Consider the following 26,968-nt stretch of genomic DNA (forward strand, 5'->3'; position numbering starts at 1 on the left):
GTGGTGTGTGTGGGTGTGTGTGTGTGTGGTGTTTGTGGGTGTGTTTGTGTATGTGTGTGGGGTGTGTGTGTGTGTGTGTGTGTGTGTGTGGTATCTGGAAGGATATGTAACAAACAAACAACTGAGATTCAAGATAGAAAATAAGAGGAAGGGTTTTCATTACAAACTTTTTAATATCGTTTTCATGTTTAACCATCTGAGTACATACCTGTTCAGAAAGTAAAAGAAGAAAGAAAGAAGTTCAGGATCTGTTCCACGTCAGCAAGCCGAAACCGCGGTGATGATGGAAAAAGTAGGCGCTGCATGAGGCGGACTAAAAAAATGGGGGCGTTCCCCTTCGGAAGGACAAAGTGGATGCTGCATAGGATCTAAAGTCCGTGGCCCTGGCTGGTGTGGCTCCGTGGATAGGGTGTCGGCCTGTGGACTGAGGGGCCCAGGTTCTATTCTGGTCAAGGGCACATTCCGGGTTGTAGGCTCGATCCCCAGTAGGGGGCAAGCAGGAGGCAGCCAATCAATGATCATCATTGATGTTTCTCTCTCTCTCTCCCTCTCCCTTCCTCTCTGAAATTAATAAAAATATATTTTAAAAAATAAAAAATAAAGTCTATGAAATTATGAACCCAGGTGAGCAGGAATAGGTGGAATCTCTTCCTCACAAAAGACATATGCGAAGATGTTTCATGCTCAATAAAATAACAATATTTATTTAATTTTTAAATAACAAATAACTCAAACATATACAGAACTTATAATTTATAACAACAAACTTCCTTAATACCCGCAATGCTTCTAAAAGGGGGGAGACAAGGAACATGAGTTGGACAGAAAGGAATGAGAAGAACGGGGCGCTGCGGATCTGGACATGGGCACCCAGGGAGGGCCCAGGAGAAGCGTCCATTTCTGTGACCTCTGGTTTGAGGACGAGGCTCAGGTTCCCTCAGGGAAGGGGATGCTCCAGGGACCCTCGCAGTGCCTCCTGAGTGCGCCTGCGGCTCTACCACGAGGTGAGACACTCGCAGGCATGGCACAGCGGTTGCTCTGAACAGGCAAATGGTCAGTGAGTCTGCAGCTCTCCAACGAAGCCGCATAAACCAACAGCGACGGGCAAAAACAGAGGGAGCGGAGGAGGGGCTTCCTCCCACCTGTGCAGGGACTGTGCTCAGCGCAGGAGGACAGCAGAGCTTGGCGTGGACGTTCCTCTTACATCCAATGGATGTACCAGAGAAAGCGCAGCAGCGCGTGACCTCCCGCACGGAAAACCACGACAATGTAAGCCAGTGCCTCTCTGCCTTCCCGCTGAAGGTTCTGTTTAAAGAGAGAGAGGGTTTTTTTTAAGGCAATAGAATCATCCAAAGTGGGGAATTCAGTATTAATATTAATTCAGTCAATACCAGGAGCACGCTGCTGGGGCTGCTTGATGAGGTGTGCGAGCTGCAGGAGGCTATCTTGGGGGTGAGTGATATCCACGCCCTCCGCACCACTCGGGAGCTCTCCCCTGCACCTGTTCTCCCATCTTAACCCCCAGCAAATGGGGACCCTCTTTTCAAGGCTGATAACCGCCTCCTCTGGCTTCCCAGAGCACTTTCTTCGTCCTCTCAGGGAAGCAAGGAAGCATGCTTTGGAGTTGGAAGAACTGATGGGACTCAGATGGGTGTAAACCCTTAATACACTTTATCCCTTTCCTTGCTTTATTTTTCTCCAAAATATTTATGACTGTCTGATAAGCTATATACTTTATTTATTTATTACTTGTCTCCCTTGAGACTATAAGCTCCCTGATCTCAGGGAGTGTGTCTGTCTTGGTCATGGCCCTGTCTGCAGTCCGGGAACAGCCCGACACACCAGGTACTCAGTACCCATTAGCTGGCTGAATGAATGAATGAATGAATGATAAATCATTAGCAGCAGGTTAAGGACTTTAGACTTTGTCCCGTCAGTAACGGGGAACCACTAAAGGATTTTTCTCTTTTATTATTTATATCTGTTAGGAAGATGAATGAATGTCCTTCTAGCCAGGCAGACAAGAAAATGAGTGCTGAGCCAGATGCTGGGATAGGTGACCAGATCTCTCTGAAGCTCAGCTGCTTCTCTTGAAACACCTGAACCACGAACTGATAGGATTCCTGTGAGAATTAAATGAAAGGAAAAGCTGTTTCCCTCTGCCCTCTGAGAGTGTTTTCAAAGAGTACCTGAAAGAAATCCTATATAATAATACCCTAATATGCAAATTGACCGAACAGCAGAACAACCGGTTGCTATGATGCACACTGACCACCAGGGAGCAGACGCAGGAGCTGCCCCTGGTCGTCAGTGCACTCTCACAGGGGGAGCGCCACTCAGCCAGAAGCCAGGCTCACAGCTGACGAGTGCAGCAGCAGTGGCGGGAGCCTCTCCCACCTCCACAGCAGCGCTAAGGACCCCTTGGGGGATGTCCAACTGCTGGCTTAGGCCCATGGGGAGTGAGCAGTCATACATCCCCTGAGGGGTCCCAGACTGCAAGAGGGCACAGGCTGGGCTGAGCGACGCCCCCCAAACCCTCCCCCCCTCCAGTGCATGAATGCCATGCCCTGGCCCTCTAGTTGTTTAATAAATGTTAGTTTCCCTCTCCGCTTTCTAACAAACTAAGAAGTTCCCTATGCATTACTGTATTAGTAAGGGTCCCAGAGAAAACAGGTGGCACACTCAAATTAGGATAATTGAGGGCAGTTTAATAAGGAGACGGTCTACACAGTGGGTAGGGGCCACGGGGGGTGGTACAGTACCGAGGGCTGGCAACCACAGAGTTGGTGCCACTCCTAGGCCTATAGGGACATGGAGGGTGCAGTTTCTAGAGCCCAGAAGGGAAGAGTCCTTCCTGTAGAGAAACATTTAAGATCCTAAAAGTTATGGGAAGACTATTATAAAACATACTTTATATCTAGGAAAATGACATGCCCTGGATTAAAAATAAAAAAAGACCAGTTCTTTGAATCAAAACCCTATATAAATCAATAGCAAAACATGTTATTTTGAGGACCAGGCCTATTTGAAAATACAGAATGCTTGCTTCGGTGAAAAGGACAAGAGAGCAGATGTGTGGCAGTTCAAGGGCAGTCGGTTCAGCAGACAAAGCATGGCCTGCTGAGCTCCTTGCTCGGCAGTCCGAAGGCAGAATGAAAGTTTCTTTAAATATATCAAAAGCAGGAAGGGACCTGGCGAGTCAGTGTGACCACTTGATCAAACAGAGTACAAAAGGTGAATAAATAATGACTGTCCACAAAGGAAGTGAACCGGGCCAGGTTTGAAATTCTGTTGAAGTTGCTGGATTTAAGCCTGGAGGCAGCAGAGTAACGGCTCCAGCCTTTTAGAACCAAACTTAGAAGACATTTCTAAAATGATTTGAACAGTATGATGCGGTCTATTTAAAAGTGTTCTAAAATGCAATTTTGTGGTACAGGACAAGAGATCTTTAAAGGTCTAGGTCAAAGCCTGCTTTGTAAAATCCTGCATGAAGAGCTAGGCCAGGCAGAAGGATAGAATATAGATCGATGGAAGAGAACTGAGAGTCCAGAGATAAACCCCCCATTCACAGGCCATTGATTTCAACATGAGTGCCAGGGAAAGGATAGTCTTCAACAACCAGTGCTGGGACAACTGGGTGCCCGCATGCAAAAGATTAAAGATGGACTTTTAACTCACACCATTTGCAAAAGTTAACTCCTAATAGATCAGAGACCTAAATTTAAGAGCTAAAACTAAAAATCTCTTAGAAGAAAATATGGGTGTAAATCTTCATGACTTTAGATTAGGCAATGATTTTTCAGACAAGATGCCAAAAGCACTAGAAAGGAAAGAAAACTGAACTTCCTCAAATTAAAAAACTTTTGTTTTTCAAAGAATACCACCCAGGAAATGAAAAGACAGCCTACAGACTAGGAGAAAACATTTGCAAATAGTATTTCTTATAAGGAATTGACATCGGGAATGTATACTAGTAAAGAACTCCTACAATTCAATAATAAGAGACAAATAATCCAATTTTTTAAATGGGCAAAGGACCTGAATAAACATTTCTCCAAAGAGATACACAAATGACCAATACACGCTTGAAAAGATACACATTAGCCAGCAGGGAAGTGCAAATCAACACCAGAATGAGATAACTCTTCATGCCCACCAGGCTGGCTATAAACAAAAAGACAGTTAAAAACACGTGTGGAGGAGGATGAGGAGAGACTGGAACCTGCGCGCTGCTCCTGGGAATGGAAAGTAGGTCAGTCACGTCGGGAAACAGTCTGGATGCTCCGCCAACCGTTAAACATAGAATTCTCATCTAGCACAGCAATTCCACGCCCAGGAATGCACCCAAAAGAACTGAAAACATATTCTACACAAAAACACGTACACACATGTTCATAGCATCATTCTTCATAATAACCCAAAAGTGGAAACAACCCAAATATCCATCCCCGGGTGACTAAATAAGCACAATGTGATCTACACTGAGTGGCCAATATATATATTATTAGAGGCCCGGTGCATGAATTCGTGCACGGGTGGGGGGGTCCAGCGCGCCTGGCCAGGGGGAGGGGACATGGGCCGTTGGCCGGCCTGCCTGCTGGTTAAACTCCTGGTCAAGGGGACAATTTGCATATTAGCCTCTTATTATATAGGATATACACTGAGTGGCCAGATTATTATGCATTCAGAGATCATAGTAATCTGGCCACTCAGTGTATACAGACAATGGAATATTCCTCAGCAATAAAAAGAAGTACTGACATGTGCTGCACATAAAACAGAAAGAAAAGCTGGGGCCATTCAGTGTTGATTTCTGCGGCTGCAGAGGCGACTTTAAGACGTATAAGTAAAGTATAAAAGGTAAAGAAAAGGAGGCAACATGGAAAAGGAGGGTCATTGTGTCCCACCCTGGTCTCTCCTGCTCAGAGGAAAACATTAGCAGGACCCAGGAATATTCAAACTTAGCTGATCAAGAAGCAGGAAGGTTGAACTAAGGAATTTCCTAGAAGGAAACGTGAAAACGTTCCTGCAGAAGAAACTGGCCTAGGAGGGAGAAGACAAACAGCATGGGTGTGCTGTAAGAAAAGACACGCAGTAAAGAGATATTCAACTCCAAATCCTGGAAGGGCAAAGGCAAAAAGCACGTTGATTTGTTGGTTTAGATAACATTAATAGGTCATTTTCTGTGGGCCAGGCTCTGTTCTAAGTGACTTACATAGATTCTCTCATTTAATTTTCACAACAGCCGTACGTATGAGGCAGGTGCTGGTGTGACCTCCAGGCTAGAGGAGACACCGTGAACAGTGGTGAGCCAGACTTTGGATCCAGTACTGGGACCCCAAAGCCAGCACTTAACCCCTTAGACCACAGTAAGGTTCGGTGAGCAGGGGGTCCGTGTGAGTATCCCTTCTATGTACGTTAAGCTTCTGGTGTGGTACTGAGACACGGCTGTCCAGTGCGGCCAGAGAGTGAGGCTGTGGGGTGAGGGCTTCTCTGAAAGGGGTCCTACACAGAAAATGGATGGAGGTCGGAAGGTAGTCCCCCCTCTCTCTGCGCCTCAGGCTCTTGGGTCCAGATGTAAAAAAGAGGTGACTCCTGGGAGGAAAGGGGGGCGAATAGTGGAGACAGTATTGGGGTGGTGCATGTGTTTCGGAACCAGCAGGCGTGGTTCAGGCCCTAATTCTGAGACTTACCAGCTGTGTAACCTAGGAGAAGTTACTTGACTTCTGGTCATTAATTTCCTCATTTGAAATGTGAGAACAGTAATACTCCCAGCTTCGTTGGTGTTTGTAAGAATTAAATAAAACAATACAGCCCTGGCCAGTGTGGCTCAGGTGGTGGGGCATTGTCTCATGCACCCAAAGGTCATGGGTTCCATTTCTACCCAGGACACATGCCTGGATTACAGGCTGGATCCCCAGTAAGGGCTCAGTGGGAGGCAGCCAATGTCTCTCTCTCTCTCTCTCTCTCTCTATCTATCTATCTATCTATCTATCTATCTATCTATCTATCTATCTATCTATCTATCTATCTATCTCCCCCCCCCTTCCTCTCTCTTGAAATCAATAAAAACATATTTAATAAATAAGTGAAACTGTTAGCATGGTCCCTGGCAAACAGCAAGCCCTCAATAAACATTAATTATTGTTACATAGCTTTAATTTGTCCTCCAAATAGAGTTGAGCTGGGAGCACGGTCATTACTGATCCCGTGAGCCCAGGGAGAAAGCAGCACTTTACAATCCAAATTCTTATCTCGAGCTTCATTGTCTCCTCTAACTCCAGACTGGTTCTTACAACTCCTGCACAACTTTACGACGTCTCAATCTGCATGTCTAATAGGAACGTCAGACTCGCGTGTCCCAAATCGAACTCTGTATTTCCCCCAAAACCTGTTCTTCCGTTTCCTCCCTCTCAGTAAACGGCGCTACCACCGATCCATCAGCGGCTCGGGCCAAAACCCCTGAAGTACGTGTTCCTTCCTCTCCCTCCGCACACCCAGTTCATCGGCCAATCCTGCAGGCTCTACTTCTTAGGGCATCTTGAGTCTGACTGATCGTTCCTACCACCTCCACTGCTGCGCTGGCCCCAGCTGTGGGGTCTCCTCTGCCTCTCTGGCCCCCGGATACAGCGCACTCTGCAGGGAGGCCAAGTCCCAGACCTCACTCACTCCAGCCGTTCTGGCCTCCTTACTGTTCCTTGAGCCTGTTCCTGTCACAAGGGCTTTGCGCTCACTGTTCCCTCTGCCGGGAACACTCCCCCGACGCAGTCCCATGCCTCCATCCCTCACTTCCAGGCTCTGCTCAAACATCACCTCCCCAGAGATACCGCCTTCCCCGATTGCCCGCCCAAGTCCGTCTCCATCACTATCTTCCCATGCTGCTTCTAGTCGGCATCCTGCCTCACGGTCCGCTGCCTGTCTGTCTCCCCCCTAGACTGAGACCTGTGGGAGTAGGCTCATCTGCCCTGCTCTCCGCTCTAGCTACCAGCGCCTGCCGCTGAGCCTGGGGTATAGTAGGTGTCCAATAAATATTTGCCTTAATGAAATCGGTCTATCAAATGGCTTATCTGACTGTCTATGTTTATTTCATCTTTGTTTCCTTCCTGCTTTTAGTAGTGTTGTTGTTGGGGCCTCCCATTCATGTTTTGTCTCGGAATGTTTTATTCGAGGGAAAAGCTGTCCACTGTCCACATTTGGACCAGAACAGGAAAGAAGACATGGCGCTCCCTGAGCCGGCGCAGTGGCAGCGGCAGTGGTGAGAGAATCCTCACAGGAGAGGTGAAGCGAAGGGCAAGAAGCTGGGCCCGAGGGGCAGCCACCCTTCCCATCCCAGAGCCCACGTGATCGTTCTCTCTCTGCTGCCAACGCCAGGTGGTTCTGAGGAAAACTAGTTGGCTGTGAGTTTCATTACCCCTAAGATTTCAAATGGCAATCGTTATTCTTTCCTGTTCGCCCTCAATACCTCTTATAAGCAAGAGAAACTAAGAGATCAGTGAGAGCGGGGCTTACTGTAGATCATACCTCGGGTTGGTTCAGGAGGATTAGTACAGTCTAAGGCAGAGGTTGTCCTCCCTGACTGAGCATTCGATTCACAAGGGGAGCTTTTAAAATGCCTGGTGCCCAGGCCACACCTCATGCCAATTAAATCAGAATCTCTCAAGGTGGGGCCTAGGCATCTGTAATTCTTTTATACACACACACACACACACACACACACACACACACACACTAGGGCCCCAGTGCACAAATCCGTGCACCTTGAAAGGAACTGTGGGCCTTGAGGCTGCAGTAGGCCCAGGGGCAGGTCTCAGCCCATCCTCCGCATCCCAGCCCAGCCCCTCTCGCCGCGGCCTCCCCTGTCTGCCAGCAGCCCCACTCCTGCCGCTGCCACTCCCACATGCTGACGGCGCAGAGCGATTGGGCTGGTGCCAGCAGCAGGTGCGAGTGGGGCCGGCGCCGTCAATGGGTGCGAGCAGCAGCTGCTGCCCTGATCGCCCCTCAGGAGCAGGGGGAGGTGGAGAAGTGCTCAGGGGTGATCAGGGCTGGCAGCCGCCGCTTGCACCCACTGATGGCACCGAGTGATCAGGACTGGTGCCGGGCACCGGCAGTGTGTGCGAGCGGTGACTCCGGCGCCAGCTTCAGATGCAAGCAGGGCTGGCACTGGCAGTGGGTGCGAGCAGGGCCAATGCCGGCAGTAGGTGCGAGCGCTGGACAGGACCACGGCACGTGGAAGCAAAGCATTTCAGTAACCACTAGAGGCTCGCCCCGATGACCGCGGCTGGCACCCCGCCTTGGTCTGGCACCCCTCTCACCTGCTCCACCATCCTGCCACGGCCAATGCCCGCCATGTTCTGCACACACACCCTGGTGGTCAGTGCATGTCATAGCGACCGGTGGTTCAGTTGTTCGGTTGTTCTGGTTGTTCCACTGTTAGGTCTATTTGCATATTAGCCTTTTATTACATAGGATTTTAAAATATTTTTATTGATTTCAGAGAGGAAGGGAGAGGGATAGATAGAAACATCAATGATGAGAGAGAATCTCTGATTGGCTGCCTCCTGGGGATCAAGCCCGCAACCCAGGCATGTTCCCTGACTGGGAGTCGAACCGTGACCTCCTGGTTCCTAAGTCAATGCTCAACCACTGAGCCACACCAGTCAGGCTGGCATCTGTAATTCTTAAGATTCCATTAGGTGATTCCAAAAGGCATCCTAGTTTAAGGGTGTGCAGCCAAGTCTCTCACATGTTAATGTGCACACAAATCCCCTGTGCAAAAAATTTGATGGTGCCCTGGCCAATGTGCTCAGTGGTTAGAATGTTGGCCTGTGCACCAAAGGGTTGTGGGTTCTATTCCTGATCAAGGGCACATACATTGGTTGCAGGTTCACTCCTCGCCCCTATTTGGGGTACTAGTGGGATGCAACCAGTCAATGTGTCTCTCTCACATCAATGTTTCTCTATCTCCCCCCCACACACACACACCGTTCTACTCTCTCTGAAAAACAATGGAAAAAGATATCCTCAGGTGAAGATTAATAACAACAAGAAGGAAGATGGTGATTCGAGCATGTGGGCTGGGATTTTGCACATATGACCGGCTGCTAAGTGATGCTGAGGCTCCTAGTCCATGGACCACAGTTTGAGCAGCAAGTGTGAGGTCAAATACTGACCTTGAGTCAGATTCACAATTTTCAGATTGAATGCTTGGTAATCCAGACATTACTAATCCATGTGTTCTGCTAATTCCTGGGCATCCCAGCCACTTAGCAGCCATTGTTCCGCCTGCTCTTTTCCTTCCTGCCAACCTTTCCTGGAGAAACAGAGGCCTTACCTCTTGAGCCATCCAATGATCAACGCTGTCTCCAATGTTCTTCAGCTGCATGGCCAACTGGTGGATTGTTTCCTCCTGGTGACGGTTCTGGCCAAGGCTATTTTCCTTGGGCTGAGAAGGTAAATTGTGATCTGCATTAAGAGAAGAGAGTTCAAAAGAGATACTCCATTAACTGTCTGTGAAATTACTCACCTCTAGTTACTAAAAACCATCTTAGACAATGAGGGATGAAAACCCATCATCATAATGATTATCAAAAAACATGCCCTGGCCAGTGTGCTCAGTGGTTAGAGTGTCGGCCCACGCACCAAAGGGTCATGGGTTCAATTCTGGTTCAATCCCGGCCCCAGTCAGGACCCATGCGGAAGGCAACCGATCAATATGCCTCTCTCACCTCTCTCTCTCTCTCTCTCTCTCTCTCTATTCTCCCTTCCTCCTTCCCTCCCTTCCCTCACTCTTTCTAAAAATCAATGGAAAAAATATCCCTGGCTGAGGATTAAAAATAATAATAATTCTTATTATTATCAAAAAACAAATCCTTGAATTGAAATAGATCAGTTCTGTTCAATAGAAATATAATTCAAACTACGTATTAATTTTTAATTTTCTAGTAGTAAAATCAGATACAATCCATTAGTAATATATTTTATTTAAGCCAATATATTCAAAATATTACCCTTACAACATATAATCAACATAAAATTATAAATGATATGTTTTGCATTCTTTTTATTATACGTAAGTCTTTGAAATCTAGTGTTAATTTACTCTTACAACACATCTGAATTCAGAAGCTAACTTTTCATTGGAAAACCTTGATCTGCATTTAGATTTCATGAAGTTCACATTTTAAAAAGTAGATACATATATCCAACTTGTCCCAAACACACTTGAATGTTTACCAACAATTAAATCAAGTATCAGTTTTTTTAAAGTAAATAAAACTTAAAATTTAGTTCCTTAAAGGCGCTGCCTACATCTCATGTGCTCAAAAAACAAATGTGATTAGTAGTCACTGTATGGATCTTCACAATTTTTTTGTAAAGTAGATTTTTCCTTTTTTTTACCCATGATCCTTGAATGAGCTCTTCCAAACCCTATTTGCTTCCAGCAACCAATAGGTGTTTTTAAGCAGCATTATGAGCAAACTACTGTGCTGGGTGCTCTGGGGAACTTATCCTATATAATAAGTGTAGTATGCAAATTGTTCCCTCAACTAGGGGGATCCTCCTGGAGTTTGACCATGGGGTGGGGCCGGCTGGGGGAAGGGAGTGAGGCCCCAGCTGGCAGCCGGCAGCCGCTAGGGACCCTACCAGTGCACAAATTTCATGCACTGGGCCTCTAGTAAAAAATAAAAAGGCAAGGTTTCTCTCCTGAAGTTGCTCACAATACACTGGTTAGGGATGAAACAATTCCTAAGTGCTTTAGGACAGAGAAGGAAATAAATCTGGGCTAAAGTAGACAAAAGAATGGCTTCATAAGTACAGCAAGTTTTGCTTAAACTTTTTTTTGTTCCAGTAAAATTTGAGGACTTTGATTTTTCAGAGAATAAGCCCTGTCTTCAAAAAGTAGGAGAGACACACTACAGTTCAACATGTTATAGTAAGAACAGGGTCTGCAGCCCAGCCAGTGTGGCTCAGAGGTGGAGCATCAACCAGGAGATCATGGTTCAATTCCCGGTCACGGCACATGCCTGGGTTGTGGGCTCGATCCCCAGTAGGGGAAGTGCAGGAGGCAGCCGATCAATGATTCTCTCTCATCATTGATGTTTCCATCTCTCTCTCCCTCTCCCTTCTTCTCTGAAATCAATAAAAACATATTTATAAAAATAAAAGAATAGGTTCTACACAGAGGTCAGGGAAGACATCCCAATGGAGATGATAATCAGAAGGACAAAGGGTAAATAGGCATTAGAATTAGCCAGAGAAGAAGAGAGAGATGGGGCCCAGAGCCAGCTGGGAGGGAGTGGCACGCAGAACATTCCAGGCAGAGGATCACATGGGCAACGGTATGGGGTTGACAGACAGTGAGGTTTGTGCATAGACTCCAGGTAGTGCTATTGGCAGGGAGTGATGGGAAAGAAGCGAATAGTGTCAGCAAGGGCAAACTCAGGAAGGCACAGTGAGAGGCTTGGACTGTGTTCAGTAGAGCAAGAGCCCCCTGAAGGGTTTTAAGCAGGAAATGATATGATCAGATTTGCTTTCTAGCTATTTCCTCCTGGGGTCAGAGTGGAGAATGGTAAGACTGGTAGGGAGTGTGTTTAGAAGCAACTGTAAAGTGATGAGAAGGGCTGATACGGTGTAGCCTGAGGTGACTCCTTACCACAGGACAGACCATACCTGCATGACTTTACTGACTGCTCCCTCACAATGGCCCTGGGGGGGTCACTTTTCACCCCCGCATTACCGCTGAGAGAGCTCTGGTTTACAGAGTGCTCCTCAATCTTGGCTCCACCTTGGAATCCTTGACGGGGGTGAGGGAGGGTGCTTTTAAAACTCCCAAATGCTCAAGCCTCAGTCCATTCCAATGAAATCACTGTCCTGGGAGTTGGACCAAGCATCAGTATTCTTTTTCAAGGTTCCCGTTTGCAGCGAAGTTTGAAGACCAGTGGCTTAGAAAATGGTTGAGTAGCTTGTCTAGGGATGGAAAGTCGATATGAATGTGAAAGGCAGGATTTAAACCCAGGTATGAACTAAAGCAGTACCAACAGGGGTGGGATGGTGAGAACAGCTCCTACAAACATTTAGGAAGCATAATCATCTGGAATTTGGTAATAAATTAGATGAGAAAGGTGAGGGCAACTCCCACTTTTCTAGCTCCGCAGACTGGAAGGGTGATGGCACATCAGCCTATACAGAGAATGGCCGTCAGGGGAGCACAGATATGGAAGGCAGAGGAGGTGCGTAGGAAGGAAAACAACAAATGTTGAGTTCATTCATAAATTGAAGGCACCTAGAGGACATCTGAGCAGGCATCGTCCTCTCTGTCCTTGTCAGCTTCCTCTCTGTTCCATGTAGACTCAGGAGACTAAGGGAAGAGTTCGCAGTGGGACTAGGAATGCCACAGGATTATGTTGGGTCCAGAATAAGTCAAAGTCATCTGCAAGTGCAAATTATGAAGGGGAAGGAAACATTTAAAGGAGAGGCAGGGGAGACTGGCTGATAGAGAGAAACAGAGCAGATACTCAGAAAGAAACCAAGATTCAGAAAAGGAAGGAAGGAAGGAAGGAAGGAAGGAAGGAAGGAAGGAAGGAAGGAAGGAAGGAAGGAAGGAAGGAAGGGGCCCCACAGCTGCCTCAGGGGTTCAGAACCTGAACCCTCCAAGTTCAGTTCTTTTTCATAAGCATCCTCACCAGAAAGCACAGCTTTCTGGAGGTAACTAGAATAGGTTTCTCTTCCCTGCAACCAAACAAATAATCACAAATACTGTACTAATTATCATTGTCCAGAACTGTCCAATGTCGATAAAATTGCGTAGGCTATAAATCAACCTCAAAACAGACTCTGCAAGTGAAATTTAAAAATTAAGTTCCTGATACTACAGTGTCTTGTATTTTTGGTTCTGATCATTAATCCATTCCTAACATAAGTTGAATGCAAATGGATTGAGCTCTGTTATGCTTAGTCTACACATAGCAGTATTTGCTGGCTAATGAAACTTGGTGTGCCCGTCCTATAGACATTTATGCAATAAAATAGCTATGCCACCATACTCTAAGAAATATTATAACAGCAAATAAATCATTAAATCAAAGTTCTAAAGTGATCATATATTGAAATGGAAGTCTTGTGATAAGATCATTTAAATGGATGAAATAAAAAAGCAAAATTCTGTATTTGTTTCCAAGTATTGAATTTTTAATATCCAGAGGGGAAAAGTATCTCATTTTATGCTAGAAAGTTGTGTGAATATATATGTATATATGCATACAAAGGTCTGAAAATAAAACCATAGTCCAAATGGTCTAGTGGGGAATTTGGAAAAATCTCATGATTAATCATTTTGTAAGAATTCTAGTAATTCCTTCATAAAATAAATTAACCTCAATGCATTGAACTTTAAAAAATATTGTTGTACATTGAGAATCCTAACTGTGACGCGGCCGTCCCTTCGGTTGCATCTAGGGAAACTTTTCAGCAAACCTGCTCTCAGGGTTTTTTAAGTGCTTTTCCACTGCCAGATATAATTCCAATGTTTGTTTTCTCATATGGTGGCCATCCTTTCATACTATTGATTGTGTTCGCTGGCTGGTGTGTCTCAGTGGTTGAACGTCGACCTATGAACCAGGAGGTCACAGTTTGATTCCCAGTCAGGGCATGTGCCTGGGTCTCGGACTCGACCCCTGTTAGGGAGCCCCCATGCAGGAGGCAGCCGATCAATGATTCTCTCTCATCATTGATGTTTCTATCTCTCTCTCTCCCTCTTCTGAAATCAATGAAAAAATATTTTTTTTCAAAAAGAAAGAGAGATCTAGGGACTTCTGGCTCAAGTCCGAGACAAGCAGTGGCCTCTCCATTCCTCCTAATCCCTCCAAAACCCCACCAAATAGTAAAAAAGAATGAAACCACAACAATGAAGAGAATGGAAGACCAAGTCCACAGCAGATGAGAGGCCTGTACGTGTCTGTGAAAGGCAGAGGGAGATGAGACAAAATATGGTCAAATGAGCCAGGCCGGGGAAGCACCAGGAACCTACCCCGGTGGGTCTGGAGGCGGGAAGCGGGTCTACCCACCAAGACCGAGAGGCTGGGAGAGGGAGACACGCCGTTCACTGGAGGTCTGATGGGGATCAACTGCACACTTGGTGCCCTGGACACCCCAGCCCACTACCCCCAGCACAGGTATCAGGCAATCAATCAATCAATCAAACCCAGACCACTCTCCTCTAGTGGAAGAGATCAAATCTCATGGAGGAAACTAAAGCTTCTTTATGAACGCTGCTACCTCAGATTACATGTCTCTTTGTTCTGGTATTTGAGGAACCTGGGGCCAGAGAGCTAGCCTCCTAACTCATCTCCCCAAAGCTTTTCCTCCCCAGCTCAGAGCCCTCCTGTGCATGTCCCCGCTCACCTGGGAGCCTGGAGAGGCATAGGCACCGCGGGAAAATTCTGAAGCCAGATCACTTGGGTTCAAATGTAAAATCCATGACATATAAAACTAGATGACCTGGCGCAAGTTATTTAATCTCTCTAAGCCTCCGTTTCAACTGTAAAATGTGAACAGTAATGTGTTATTTCATCAATTCTATGGTTTTTTTAATGCCTCCAAAATCAGAATATGATTTATAACCTGTGACATATCATATTTTAACTGCCTTTTTTAGTAGTAAACAAAATAATGGTACATCTTACAATTGCTGAAAAATTAAACTTAATGAAAAACCATCGTCACTGCCTCAGAGAGGGGCTGTTGAGGTGATTGAGTTGATGGGTTTAGCCTGCACGGGACAGTGCCTGGAGCCTGGATAAACAGTATGTAAATGTTAGCTACTGACCCACCGGGAAAACAGTGCTGCTCACACAGCAGCAGACAGAAACCTCACCAGCTACCCAGTCCAGATTTCTTTAAAATAACAAAATATCACCAGGCAATTGATAAGAACCCCAGAAAAAGAGATGCCAGATAAAAAAAACAGTAAGCCTGAAGATTACACACAAAATTCAGGAACAGAAGAGAATGTGTACAAATTCTAATGTATATGCTTAGAGAGATTTAAGAAAATATCACATCCATGAAACAAAAAAAGGATGTGCTGAGAAGAAGAATAATCCTAGAACAAATTCTTTCAGATTTACCAAATATAATTGCCAAAAAAAATATACAATTGATGTCTTGCAAAAATGAAGTCAAGGAAATCACTCAGAGAAAGCCTCAGAAGTTGAGAAATGTGAGAGAAAAGACAAGTGATGTAGAGTACCAATATGGAAAGACCAGCATCTGATTCATAGGCATCCCAGAAAGAGAGAAAACAGGAAGTTATCAGAACAGCCTAGGACAGCCTCCCAGACCTGAAGGACACCAAACTTCAAATTAAAAAGTCCCATTAAAAAAAAAAAATCCCCACCAATTTTTTAGGACAACAAACAGGGAAATAAAAACTTCACCTCTAGAACATATTGAAGTTTCAAAACTCCAAGCATAAGGAGATGCTAAATATCTCCAAAGAAGAACACAGATTAGTTGGGCGGCTGACTTCCCATCAACAATGGAAACTAGAAAGAGAGTAATAATAAAACAATTAATAGCCTCTAAAAATTATTTTCAAACTAGAATTCTATGCCCAGCTACACTCTCAATAGCATGGGAGATGTGAATAAAGACATTTGCAGATTTGCATGGACTCTGAACGTTTTTCTCCCACACACAATTTCTTAGGAAGTCTTTTGAGGAAGCATTCCAGTAAAACATAGTAAACAGAGTATGACTAAACCAAGAAAAAAGACGGGAGATTTAGCAAAAGGTGGATCCAACCCATGTGAAGGGAAGTCCCAAGGTGGTGATGGTGCAATAGGCCTAGAGAGCAGCTAGACGGGAGCGCAGAACAGCTGTGGATGGGAAGCCCCAAGGATGGGAGATTTGATAGAAGAGACAGCATGGTTGAAAATTTGGGGAAACTACAAAGGCCAAGAGACAGTCCAGAAATCAATAAAAGGTCACACAGGAAGTTTATGGTCCATATTAAAATGTGGCTTACATTTAAACTGAAGGAATTGTTTTTACGTGTTTTTTTCTAAAACGATACTCATCTGTGTTAAATCTCAGCGGCATTTGACGTATACGAGTAGGCATAATTTAAGCAATGGCAGCTTAGGTCCCTTCTTTACTGGGAGGTGATTATTCTCAGGGAAAATCATTCCGAGACATACAGTCTTTATTGCTGGTAGCCACCACCCCTAGTCCCAGAGCGTTAAGGGAGTTTGCACGACCTTTTCCTTTTGGAATATGATGCAACAGGTGGACAGAACTGAGGACAAGGGTCCTAGAAGTCCCCGCCTCGCCACACGCGGGACCCTCTGCTTCCAGACTGGAAACGCGTGCCTCCCTTTTTCGGAGACAAACCACCTCCCCAGCCCTCCAGGCGTGATGTGTGGCCTCTGCTTGTAGCCGAGGAAAGTGGCTTCTGTTAGGAGGGCTTCCGGCATTAGCTAGTGCTTCAAATTCAATCACTCTGGATATTTAAATCTTTCAAATTCAAAATCAATCGTAGTGGCCCCGTCTCGAAGGAGATGCCCTCTCATAATCAAACATTATTAATTCCTAACAATACCTAATCTGAACAACAATTTCAAAGTAATTTGCTTAAATTTAGCAGAGTTGCCAGTCAGTCTCGGGAAGGCCCAAGTCTCTTAGCTGGGACAAGCGGATCCTTTAGAGGAGATTGCTGGCGTCACCGGGATGGAATTCGGTGCTGGAAGGGTAAAGGAAGGTTTGCAGGGCAGTGAAGTGTGGATTTGAGCTACCAGACCAGGTGTGGCACCACAAGTGTGGACTCCTCTTCTGATGAAGGAATGAGAGAGAGGCTGTAGCAAGAAGAGGAGGTGTGTGGAAGGAACTTCCCAAGGTGAGAGCCTTGAGCAGGTTTGTAGGTCGAGAGAAATTAGAGCAGGAATAATGAAGAGTAGAAGATAGTGTAGGTCAAATTGTTGAGGCAAAGTCTCAGAGGTTAAGGAGGAACAAGAATGAGAACAGCCCTCGCCGGGAGGCCCAATTGGTTGGAGCATCCTCTCATACACCAAAAGGTTGCGGGTTCGATTCCCGGTCAGGCACATACCTGGGTTGTGGGTTTGTTCGCTCTCGCTCTTGTCTCTCTGGTCCCTTTGGCTTTGCTCCTGCCCTTGTTCCCTCCACAGCCCATGGCCCACGGCCTCGTGGACCCCACACGCAACGGACTGACAAGCTGCAGTGGGAAACGCAAACCAAGCCAGCCCGGTGCTGGGCGGGACTCTGCCCTAACGTGGAGCGGAAACTCTGGACATGGCTTAGATCTTTGATCTCAGCGCCGCTGAAGGCAAAATGGAACTTGCTCCTTGGTGGGACAAAGGGAAATGGGGCCTTGGAAACTCAGGGGTGTAATTCCACAGAAACAAAGCTTTCTACAACACCTCATCCTCCCGGGGGGGCCTCCGGAAATTCTCATTCCAGCGGCACATCCAGAAGCCCACTTCCTATAGGCCTAACCAATGGACACAGACAGCAGGGGGGTGAGAGCATGAGTGGGGGGATGGGGCAGTAATGGGGGGATAAGGACACATATTTAATCAATAAAGAAATTTAAAAAATAATAATAAAAACATAAGGACTTAATTCTATAAAAAAAAATAAAGAAGCCAACTTCCACTGATCACTGATAATAGTTCCATCCCTGGTCAGGGCATGTATGGGAGGCAATATATCGATGTTACTCTCTCACATCTCTATCTATCTATCTGTTATCTATCTATCTCTATCTGTACCTCTATCTCTCCCTTCTTCTCCCTCTAAAAATCAGTAAAAACATTCCTCTGGTGAGGAAATGAAAGAATGAAACGCGTGGAAGGATGAGCTTTGACAAGAGGGGCTCCCCTTTCTTTGTGACAGGATAGGAGACAAGGTGTGATGCTCACACAGGAAGTCTGGAGCAAAGGGGAAGGAGAGCCACGTGTTGCCCATGATGACATCAACTCCATACATGGCAGAGAATGAGGCCTGTGCTGAGACAGAGGGGGATGCTGAAGAGGCTGAAATTAGTCACTAACAGGAATGGAAGAAAGAAAACTGATGGGAGTTGTAGAACAGGAGCTAAAGACAACCATCATCCCCTCAAAAAAAGAGGGGAAGCCATGTATTTGACCTTGATGTGCATTGTCTTTCCAGCTGGCAAGGGGACTAAACTTGTACCTAAAGAAAAATGTACCGTATCCTCCCCATAAGGGAAGGTCAAGTCTTGCTCCGTTTCTTTCTAATTGCCTGTTCTTAGGCAAGTTACTTCAAATCTTTGTGCCTCAGTTTCCTCATTTGTTAAAAGGGAATTTAATATTCTTACAACTATTAAACAGTGGTATTCATAAAGCGCCTGGTTTTACAAAAACCCCTACATTATATGTCTCAGCTACTACTACTGGACTTGGTGTTAGAAATATTTACATAGATACAACAATGTAAGCCAGGGTTATTGGTTTTAAACTTTAGAATCAACTGATGGACAAAGTATGGGAGAGTCGGTTGTGACTGGAGGACAGAATGTAAATATTAACAACTTTGGCCACAGAAAAACTGAAAGATAAACAAGACCAACAGCAGGCTGTGGCAGGCTGAGTGAGAAGAACGCAGGGACGTTAGTATCTTCACCGTATAAAATGCTGGGTCATGTGATATTGCTGAAAATATATGAAATAAAAAATAGAAGTTTAAATTATTTAAGTTTACAAAGACAAAAAGCAGAAATATTTAAAAAAAATAGTTTAACTATCAGACATGAAATAGAGGGTATAATATAAGCTAAACTTCACTGTCATGCCAAGGAAACGATGGATGGCATCGTTTGGCTCAATGGATACAGCGTCGGCCTGCGGACTGAAGGGTCCCAGGTTCGATTCCGGCCAAGGGCACATGTCTGGGTTGCGGGCTCCATCCCTAGTAAGGGGCGTGCAGGAGGCAGCCCATCAATGATTTTCTCAGATCACTGATGTTTCTATCTGTCTCTCGCTCTCCCTTCCTCTATAAAATCAATAAAATATATTTTTTTAAAAATAAATGAAGAGACAGAGGAATAAAACAGTTGTTCCCAACACTGCTGCACATGACTATCAGCTTAGAGACCTAAAAATAAAAAATAAAATAAATTATAAAGACAATTTTGTTGGTCTGGAAATCAAACAACTTGTAGCTATTTTTTAAAAGCTCCCCAAGTGCTTCTAACACACAGCCAGGGCTGAGAACCCCTGACCCAGAAAACTGGAAAGCACAGCCAGTTAAAGAGTTGCCCTTCTAGGAATGGGACAGTGGGATGGGGTGGGGGTGAAAGGGAGAGGCCAAATACTGACCTTGTATTCATTCATTCATTCATTTGACAAATATTTACAGAAGCCCTTCTATGTGCCAGGTGCTGCTTTAGGCCCTTTTCATCATAAGCTCTCCAGTTCATGTTTCCATGAACATGTAAGTTGTTTTGATTACATTTTTTAATGCAACACAAAAGCAGCATCATTACCTGAATCCACACTTTTAAATACACTGAGCAACTAGCAAGAACCACTGCAACCTGAGTGGAAAGGTTGATACACTGGGGGAAAAACAAACTCATGCAAGTAGATACAGTTGGGAAAAACAAACTTTTACCCTGGGGGAGGGGGGTCAGGACAGCCAGGGCAAGCTGACTGGGAGCAGACAATGGGAAGAGTGCCTAAGGGCAACCCACTTCACAGCACCCCCTCTCCGACCACCAGATGCCACTGAGCCAGGGCTGCCAGCTGAGCTTGAAAGTAACTCTGAGGGCGATGGTCCCCAGAGCTCCCGGACCCTACAAGAGAGTAAAGCGTAGGAAGGAGAGGACAGAAAGGAACAAGGTCTCAGTGCATTAACCCACCCCAGCCGAGGGTAAGCCCCTAAACAGGCGGCTTAACTAGTAGGTGAAATATATGGCCCTTTGACCAAAATTGCAGCCTGATTTACTGCCTATCATTTCAGTGTCTATCCTTGTTTTCAAGAGGATCTTGAAACAGACACATACTATCTCACCTCAAGCCATGTTGAAATGACACATTAATGATTACTTAACACTCCAGCAAGGATGATTTGACAGTTACCTGAGAAAAGGTGAGGGCAGCAGTGAGGGCTGAGAACTCACCCAGGAGAGAAGGTGCCAGAGAGAAGAAAAGGAAACCAAGTGGGGAGACCCTCCAAACAAATGTCACCTGTTTCAGAAAGAGTTTAGAGCCAGCCCTGCTTGTGCGATCAAATGAATAATGATTTGCAACCAGTTAAGTGATTAATAGTCACCTGGGAAATACAAACCTAGTACATTATTTGCATTAAGAAGAGGGATTACAAGAGTGTGTGTGGGGGGGGGGGGCGGCGGGGGAAGGGCCAGAGAAGAAAGTAGCTGGAGCTGGGATGCAACAAAGGACTGAGGGTGCCTCAAGCAATGGGTGTGTTTTGCTTTCTGGAACTCAACATAATAACTATTTGTAGTTTGTGCGTGTCTGACCAAGCAAAGGATGAAACCCGTGAGGACATGTATCTGTTTCAGAACTCTGGGGCCGAACTCGGTGCCCTACACATGGAAGGTACGCAGCAGTGTTGACTGTGATTGTAAACTAGCAGCTGCAAAGGGGCGGAGAGACTGCAGCGGAGGAGAGAGTAACGGTTAGATGAGGCGTTGGCTACTCTGTAAGTTCACCTAGGGACAGCCCTACCTTTTAGTTTGTTTTGAAAACAGCTCTCCTTTCACTTAAAGTTGGAAAATGGCAACAATAATGCACATCCACGTGTTTGAAAGTCTTGGCATAGAGCCTGGAGACACGCTCACAATTGGCGGTGAGAGTGTAAACTGGTACAACCTCTCCAGGGGGCAATGTATGTATTTACCCAGTTTTACACGTGCAAATACAGTCAAGGTTATTTGTTGTAAACAACCCAAATATACATCAATAGGAAACTAAATAAATGATGGTGTATCCACACAATGAAACATGCCCCTGTAAATAAGAACGAGCCCTGGTTGGGTGGCTGGGTTGGTTGGAGTGTTGTCCCAGACACTAAAAGGTTTTGGGTTCGATCCCAGGTCGGAGCACATACTTAAGGCTTTGGATTCAAGCCCAGGTCAGGACTCATAAGGGAGGCAACCATAAGGGAGGCAACCATCTATGTTTCTCTTTCCCCCTTCCTCTCCCTAAAAATCAATTAAAATGTTTTTAAAAAGTAAGAATGAGGAAGCTCTCTAAAAATTAATGTCGAAAGATCTCCAAATCATACTGTTAAGTGAGAAAGAAAACAAGAACAGTCTACTTAATAGTCTACCTTTTGCCTAAAAGGTGGGAGTATAAAAATCTATATTCACAGTTGTTCAAAATTGAATTAAAAAAAAAAAAACCTCCAGAAGGATTTCCAAGGGTATAAGGACAATGGGTGCCTATGAGAGGGAATGACGATGGTGGGAACTGAGCAAATGGGAGACAAGAATGCCGGAGAGAGTTTTCACTAAAGCTTTTTCATAATCTTTAGTTTTCCAACCATGAGCATGTATTTTTAAGCAAACACTTAGCTCTTACAGTCTGTCAGCCACTGTTGCAAGCCATTTAGAAGCAGTAACTCGTTTATTATAATTGCTGTCCCTTAGATGCCTTTTTGAGTCTTCCAAAATAATGTGATCTCTCGGCACTTTGAATATCTAGTGTTCCTTTACTTCTATTGAGATACATCACATTCTACATTTTGTTGTAATCGCTGCATGTTTTTAAAGTATAAAACATAAATGATAATGCATGTTAGATGTGTATATATAAGTATACTTACCTCCTGGATAAAACATTGTCTACACGATAATTACAGGTTACAAGTTACTTCCTAAGAACTTGGGTTGGGAGAGGAAAGTGTGAGTTCGGAGACCAAGGGGCAGGCTAATGTGTGCACAGTGGGGACGGCTGAGACAGGCGCGCCTCGCCTCTGCCCAGGCTGTTCCCTCTGCCTGCAACTCCCACTCCCTCCGCCCCTCCAGGTGTGGGTCCGGGGAAGCCCTCCCTGACCTCCCTGCTAGGTCAGACCTCGGGAGAGCATCTGGGCCTCTTAGACATGGGTCTGTGCCACGGGCTGCGGTCTGCCTCCTTGATCAGCCTGTAGCTCTGGGGGGGAGGGAGGGGCTGTGACTACTTGCTCACGGTTGCGGCCCCAGGACCGAGCACAGGGCCTGGAAAGAGGAGGCCCTAGGTCGCTTTTGAATGAATGAAAAGAGAATGTTTCCTGGAGGAGCGGGAGAGTTGGTGAGCCTTAGGAGAAGAAAGAGGCAACGTGAGCATCTTCCTCTCCGGGAAGAAAGCAGCCGCGTCGCGGGCTCCACTGATTCTACAATCACATGCCCCTTCTACACTAGTTTCGCCCATACATGTGTACACCTGTAAGTATAGATACGGCTTTTTAAAATTCTTCCCTTTCACACGAATAAGTTATTACATTTTTAGCGGTGAGCAAGATCTCTTTTTTGCTTTTACTCATTTTCGTTTTCCCAAGAGTTTCTAATTTCCCTTTAAATGACAAATCAGGATGGTTTCTCTGGACTTCCCTCGACTTTTCTAAGAATCCGTGGCGTTAAGTTCCTCACACAAACATTCTGCCTTCTTTCCCCCGCAAGAGTCGCTCAGACGTGCCGACTTCCCCAAAGGATCAGACACGGTCTGACTTCACAAGCCCCTTTCGGGCCAGCAATGGCTTGTGACTTCCATTTTCAGTCCGTGCGGCAAAGCCAGAGGCGACGGGGCCTTCTGGATAATCAGTTTCTCACTAAGCGTCTCATCTGGGACAGTATTGGGGGCTTGGGTTTTAAGGTTGCCGGAAGGGGGGCGCCCCGGCCCTCCGAGGGACCCCCCGCATCCCCACAGCCTCACGCCTCCGGCTCTCGGCTCCCGGGGGGGGGGGGGGGGGGGGGGGGGGGGGGGAAAGCGCGCGCCGCGCCGGGCGCCGGGGTCTGGCGGTCACGTGGGCCAGCTGTGGCCAATGGGGGACGAGCACGGCCGGCGGTGGTCGCGGGCGCTGCCGCGGCGCGCGGGGCTCCCGCGAGATCCGGAAGGGAGCGTGAGACCCCCCCCTCAAGGGGGACGGAGGACCCCCGAGGGGAGCGGGAGGCCCGATCACGGAATGCGCCACCGGGCGCCCCCCGTTTCCCCAGCTTCGGCGTTCTCGACGCCTAAATAACCCCGCGTCCCGCTCACGCCCCCCCATTACAGCCTGCACATCCCCCCCTTTCTTCTGGGAGATCGTGAAACGCGAGCGAGACACGCGCTGCGGCCTCCGGGGCCAGGAATAATGAGCAGAGAAGTGGGGGGCTGGGGGACCCGCCAGACTAAGATGCCCGACACAAAAAAGATTTCCCCCACGCAGTACAACGGGAGTTCTAGGCACGAACACTAACGTGCAGGTGGGGCTGCAGGTGTTGCTGCAGAAGCCAACGGTAGTGGCATCAGCGCTTCTTCGCCGTTCCTCCTTGTGAGGTGAACTAATTAGGAACGCGTTTGGGGGAAACTGGCAGCCGCCCACTGGCACCTCGGGGTTCCCATCAGCTTTACAGGAATCTGAGGGTCCAGCGGTGCAGTGAGAGTGAGACCCCGGGGAAGGTTTACAGTAAGTTACGTCCTAGAATAGGAATGACTGCACAACTTTGTGAATATACTAAAAACGACTGAGTCGTGCGCTTTCAAAGGCTGAACTTTATAGTGTATGGGTTACATCTCAATTAAAAATAATGTTGACAGGCGACAGAGCCTCAGGCTTTGAGAATTGTTGTCACCTGCACAGATGAAAGTTCAGCATTTAAGTCACTTGAGTTCTTTCTGGAAAATGGACTCCGTATTTGATATGGGGGCCAGAGGTTGTCACAGTGCTTGAAATTTCCACTTTCTCAGTGGCATGTGATTCTTTCAAAATTGGAGAGTAGTTTGAGATTAGTTTTAATACCTTTCATGTGTCTAGCATATTTTAATCCAAAAGTCTAAAAACCCATAAATTTGACACCAACACTTTAATGCTGTTCAAAACATAAGACTAGTTTGCCATCAGTGTGAGACATTTAGGAATTATACATTTTTGCAAAACAAAATTTCAAGTTTATCTTTCCTTCAATTCTTTCCTGTACTGGCAAATCAAGAAGGAATCTAATCTGAATTTTTCCTACCTTAAGAATGCAGACATTAGCAGGTCAAGTTTAAAGACAAGTTTTTCTAAAAAGATAAATTTGATCTATTTAAATTGCTTTGGGGTCATCTTAATTAGTTGTCACATCAATGATTCAGGGCTAACAGAAACTTAAAAAATCAATACCATGAAGCAAAGAGCAAAGTCAGTTTAGCACATAGAACTTTGATTAATAGATTTACCACTGTCTTCTTACAGCTAATGTTTAAGTGATCTATTTAATGCCCAAATTTGTGTGCTCAATACCAAGAAAAATACATGCTAAGTAGAATATTTCTTTTGGTTTAATATAAATATCTTACCTGGGCTCCTTGACATGGCTGAATCTGGCTGGTTGCTGGCAAGTCTGGTCATGCATTCCTTCTGAAAACTGTATTTCACACACAGCGATTTGCAACAATTTGTTACTTTGGGAGAGGGATTCAGGAGTTCTTTAGGTTCACAAACAATGGCATTAATTTTTTTCTTCATGTGTTTTCCCTGTTGAAAAATATATTTTCAGAGGATTTCCCCCATTTCTCAGAATATATTTGGTATGTTAGATGAATATTGACGTTCTAACAATACAAGCAGCTTTATTTCATATATAAAAGGGTTATGGATTTGGGTGAAAGATGGAACAGGGTGATCTCTGAGGTCTTTTTCAACTTAGATAAACATCTCTCTGTGTTGCTTGGCCTTTAGATCTGCAACACCATTCCACATCCTCATCTCCCAGCAGTTTTTCTTCATCTTTCAACAGCCATGTTCCCTCAACGGAACAGTTTAAATCAGTAAACGCAGAAAAAGAGAACCCAAAATGGTGTATCTGGACGATGCTCTTATCAACTGATCTACCCTTCTAGGGCCCTTAATTCTCTTGACTTTAGGGTTTGCCACAGAGTTCAACTTTCTCTTTTACCTTCTAAATCTAAGCAGTTACTGGAAAGAAAAGAAATGGACGAGAGGCTGGACCATAAAGAACAACTGAGGAAGGTAACAGGGGAGGGTTTGGGGAGCCTTAGATCAGTGCTAGCCAATAAAAATACATGAATCAGCCCCAGCTGGTTTGGTTCAGTGGATAAAACGTTGGCCTGTGGACTGAAGGGTCCCAGGTTTGATTCTAGTCCAGGGCATTTGACCGGGTTACAGGCTCAATCCCAGGTAGGGGGTGTGCAGGAGGCAGCTGCCCAATGATTATCTCTCATCATTGATTTTTCTATCTCTCTCCCCCTCTCCCTTTTGCTCTGAAATCAATAAAGATATATTTTTTTACAAAAATAAATGAATCACATGTATAATTTTAACTACTCTAGTAGCTACATTTAAAAAAGTAAAAGAAAGGCAAAATTCATTTTAATAATATAGTGTTTTACCCAAATATATCCCAAAATAAATCCAAAAGTCATTTCAACAGGTAATCAATATAAACATTATTAATGAAATATCTTATATTCTCATAAAGTAAGTCTTCTAAATCTCATGTATTTTACACTTACACTACATCTCCATTTGGATTGGCCACATTTCAGATGCTCAGTAGCTACATGTGGCTAGTGACTGCTGTATTAGATAGTATATACAGTAAGGCTGTATCTCAGCTTTGGAGGAAGAAGCAAGAATTAAAAAGATTGAGAGAAAAGCAATAAGCAGCTATCTCAGCTATACAAGCCAAGACAAGGGAAATCCTCAGATAGAATTCTGACTCATCATTTTTCAAATGTGCCACATTTTCCAGTGCAGTATGCTACTTCAATATTTTGATTATTGCAATTTGGGCCAGATTAGGGGAAAGAGGGAACTATGGGATGAAGGGTTATGAGTTTCTTGGCATTGTTGGTGCCTTGGACAGCCTGACATTTTAACTATCCTCATCAGGCAACTTTCTGGCCTTAATTTGATTTCTCAAGTAAACTTTCCATTAGGAAAAGGGGATGCTCTCCAGCTAATGCATCAGAGCCAGATCAGCCCTGAAAAATATTATTAAATTACTAAATGGGCAAAGGTGATAATCAAAATGCAATTACCAGGTGAAGTTCTTATCTGAAAGAGCCAGCTGACAGCTTTACCCATCAGCCCATGTGAAACTGTCACTTTGTACTATTCAGATGGCATTGCTAGATAACAGAATAGAAAATATCTAACCACAGCCTTATAAAATAAATGATCAAGAATGTTGGACTTGATATTCCCCAAATAGGTTTTTATTATAATTTTCCCAAACAATTCTGCCGAATGTTAAGAGGTATTTATTGAAAAAATAATCAATTCTAATTATATTTTTCACCTAAAATTTCTTTTTTTTAATCTTTATTGTTGAAAGTATTGATTTTTCTATCTCCCTCTCCCTCTCCCTTCCTCTCTGAAATCAATAAAAATATATGTATATATATTTTTTTAAAAGGAAGTATTACATATGTTCCCTTTTTTCCCCCATTGACCTCAGGCCCTCACCACCCTATTGTCTGTGTCCATGGGTTATGCATATATGTATGCAAGTTCTTTGGTTGATCTCTTCCCAACCACCCACCCTCCCCTGCCTTATCTCTAAGGTTTGAAAGTCTTTCCTATGCTTATGTCTCTAGATCTATTTTGTTCATCAGTTTATTTTTGCATTAGATTCCACATATGAGTGAGATCATGTGATACTTGTCTTTCTCTGACTGGCTTATTTCACTTAGCATGATACTCTCCAGGTCCCTCCATGCTGTCTCCAAGGGTAAGAGATCCTTCTTTTTACTGCTGCATAGTATTCCATAGTATAAATGTACCACAGCTT

At 45.1% G+C, this 26,968-nt stretch overlaps 1 protein-coding gene across 1 annotated transcript in view; it reads right to left on the reverse strand.

The window, feature by feature from the left end:
* Nucleotides 1-761: 761 nt before the first annotated feature.
* Nucleotides 762-26,968, reverse strand: part of STK38 (serine/threonine kinase 38) — a 115,428-nt gene continuing 89,221 nt past the window's right edge. The window contains exons 10-12 of the mRNA XM_028161217.2: nucleotides 24,513-24,690; nucleotides 9,332-9,462; nucleotides 762-1,305 (exon numbers count right to left, since the gene is read on the reverse strand). Coding sequence (XP_028017018.1) covers nucleotides 1,201-1,305; nucleotides 9,332-9,462; nucleotides 24,513-24,690 — 414 coding nt within the window. The 3' untranslated portion in view covers nucleotides 762-1,200. The remainder of the gene's footprint in view (nucleotides 1,306-9,331; nucleotides 9,463-24,512; nucleotides 24,691-26,968) is intronic.

Source organism: Eptesicus fuscus, chromosome 10, assembly GCF_027574615.1.
Source record: "Eptesicus fuscus isolate TK198812 chromosome 10, DD_ASM_mEF_20220401, whole genome shotgun sequence".
NCBI lineage: Eukaryota > Metazoa > Chordata > Mammalia > Chiroptera > Vespertilionidae > Eptesicus > Eptesicus fuscus.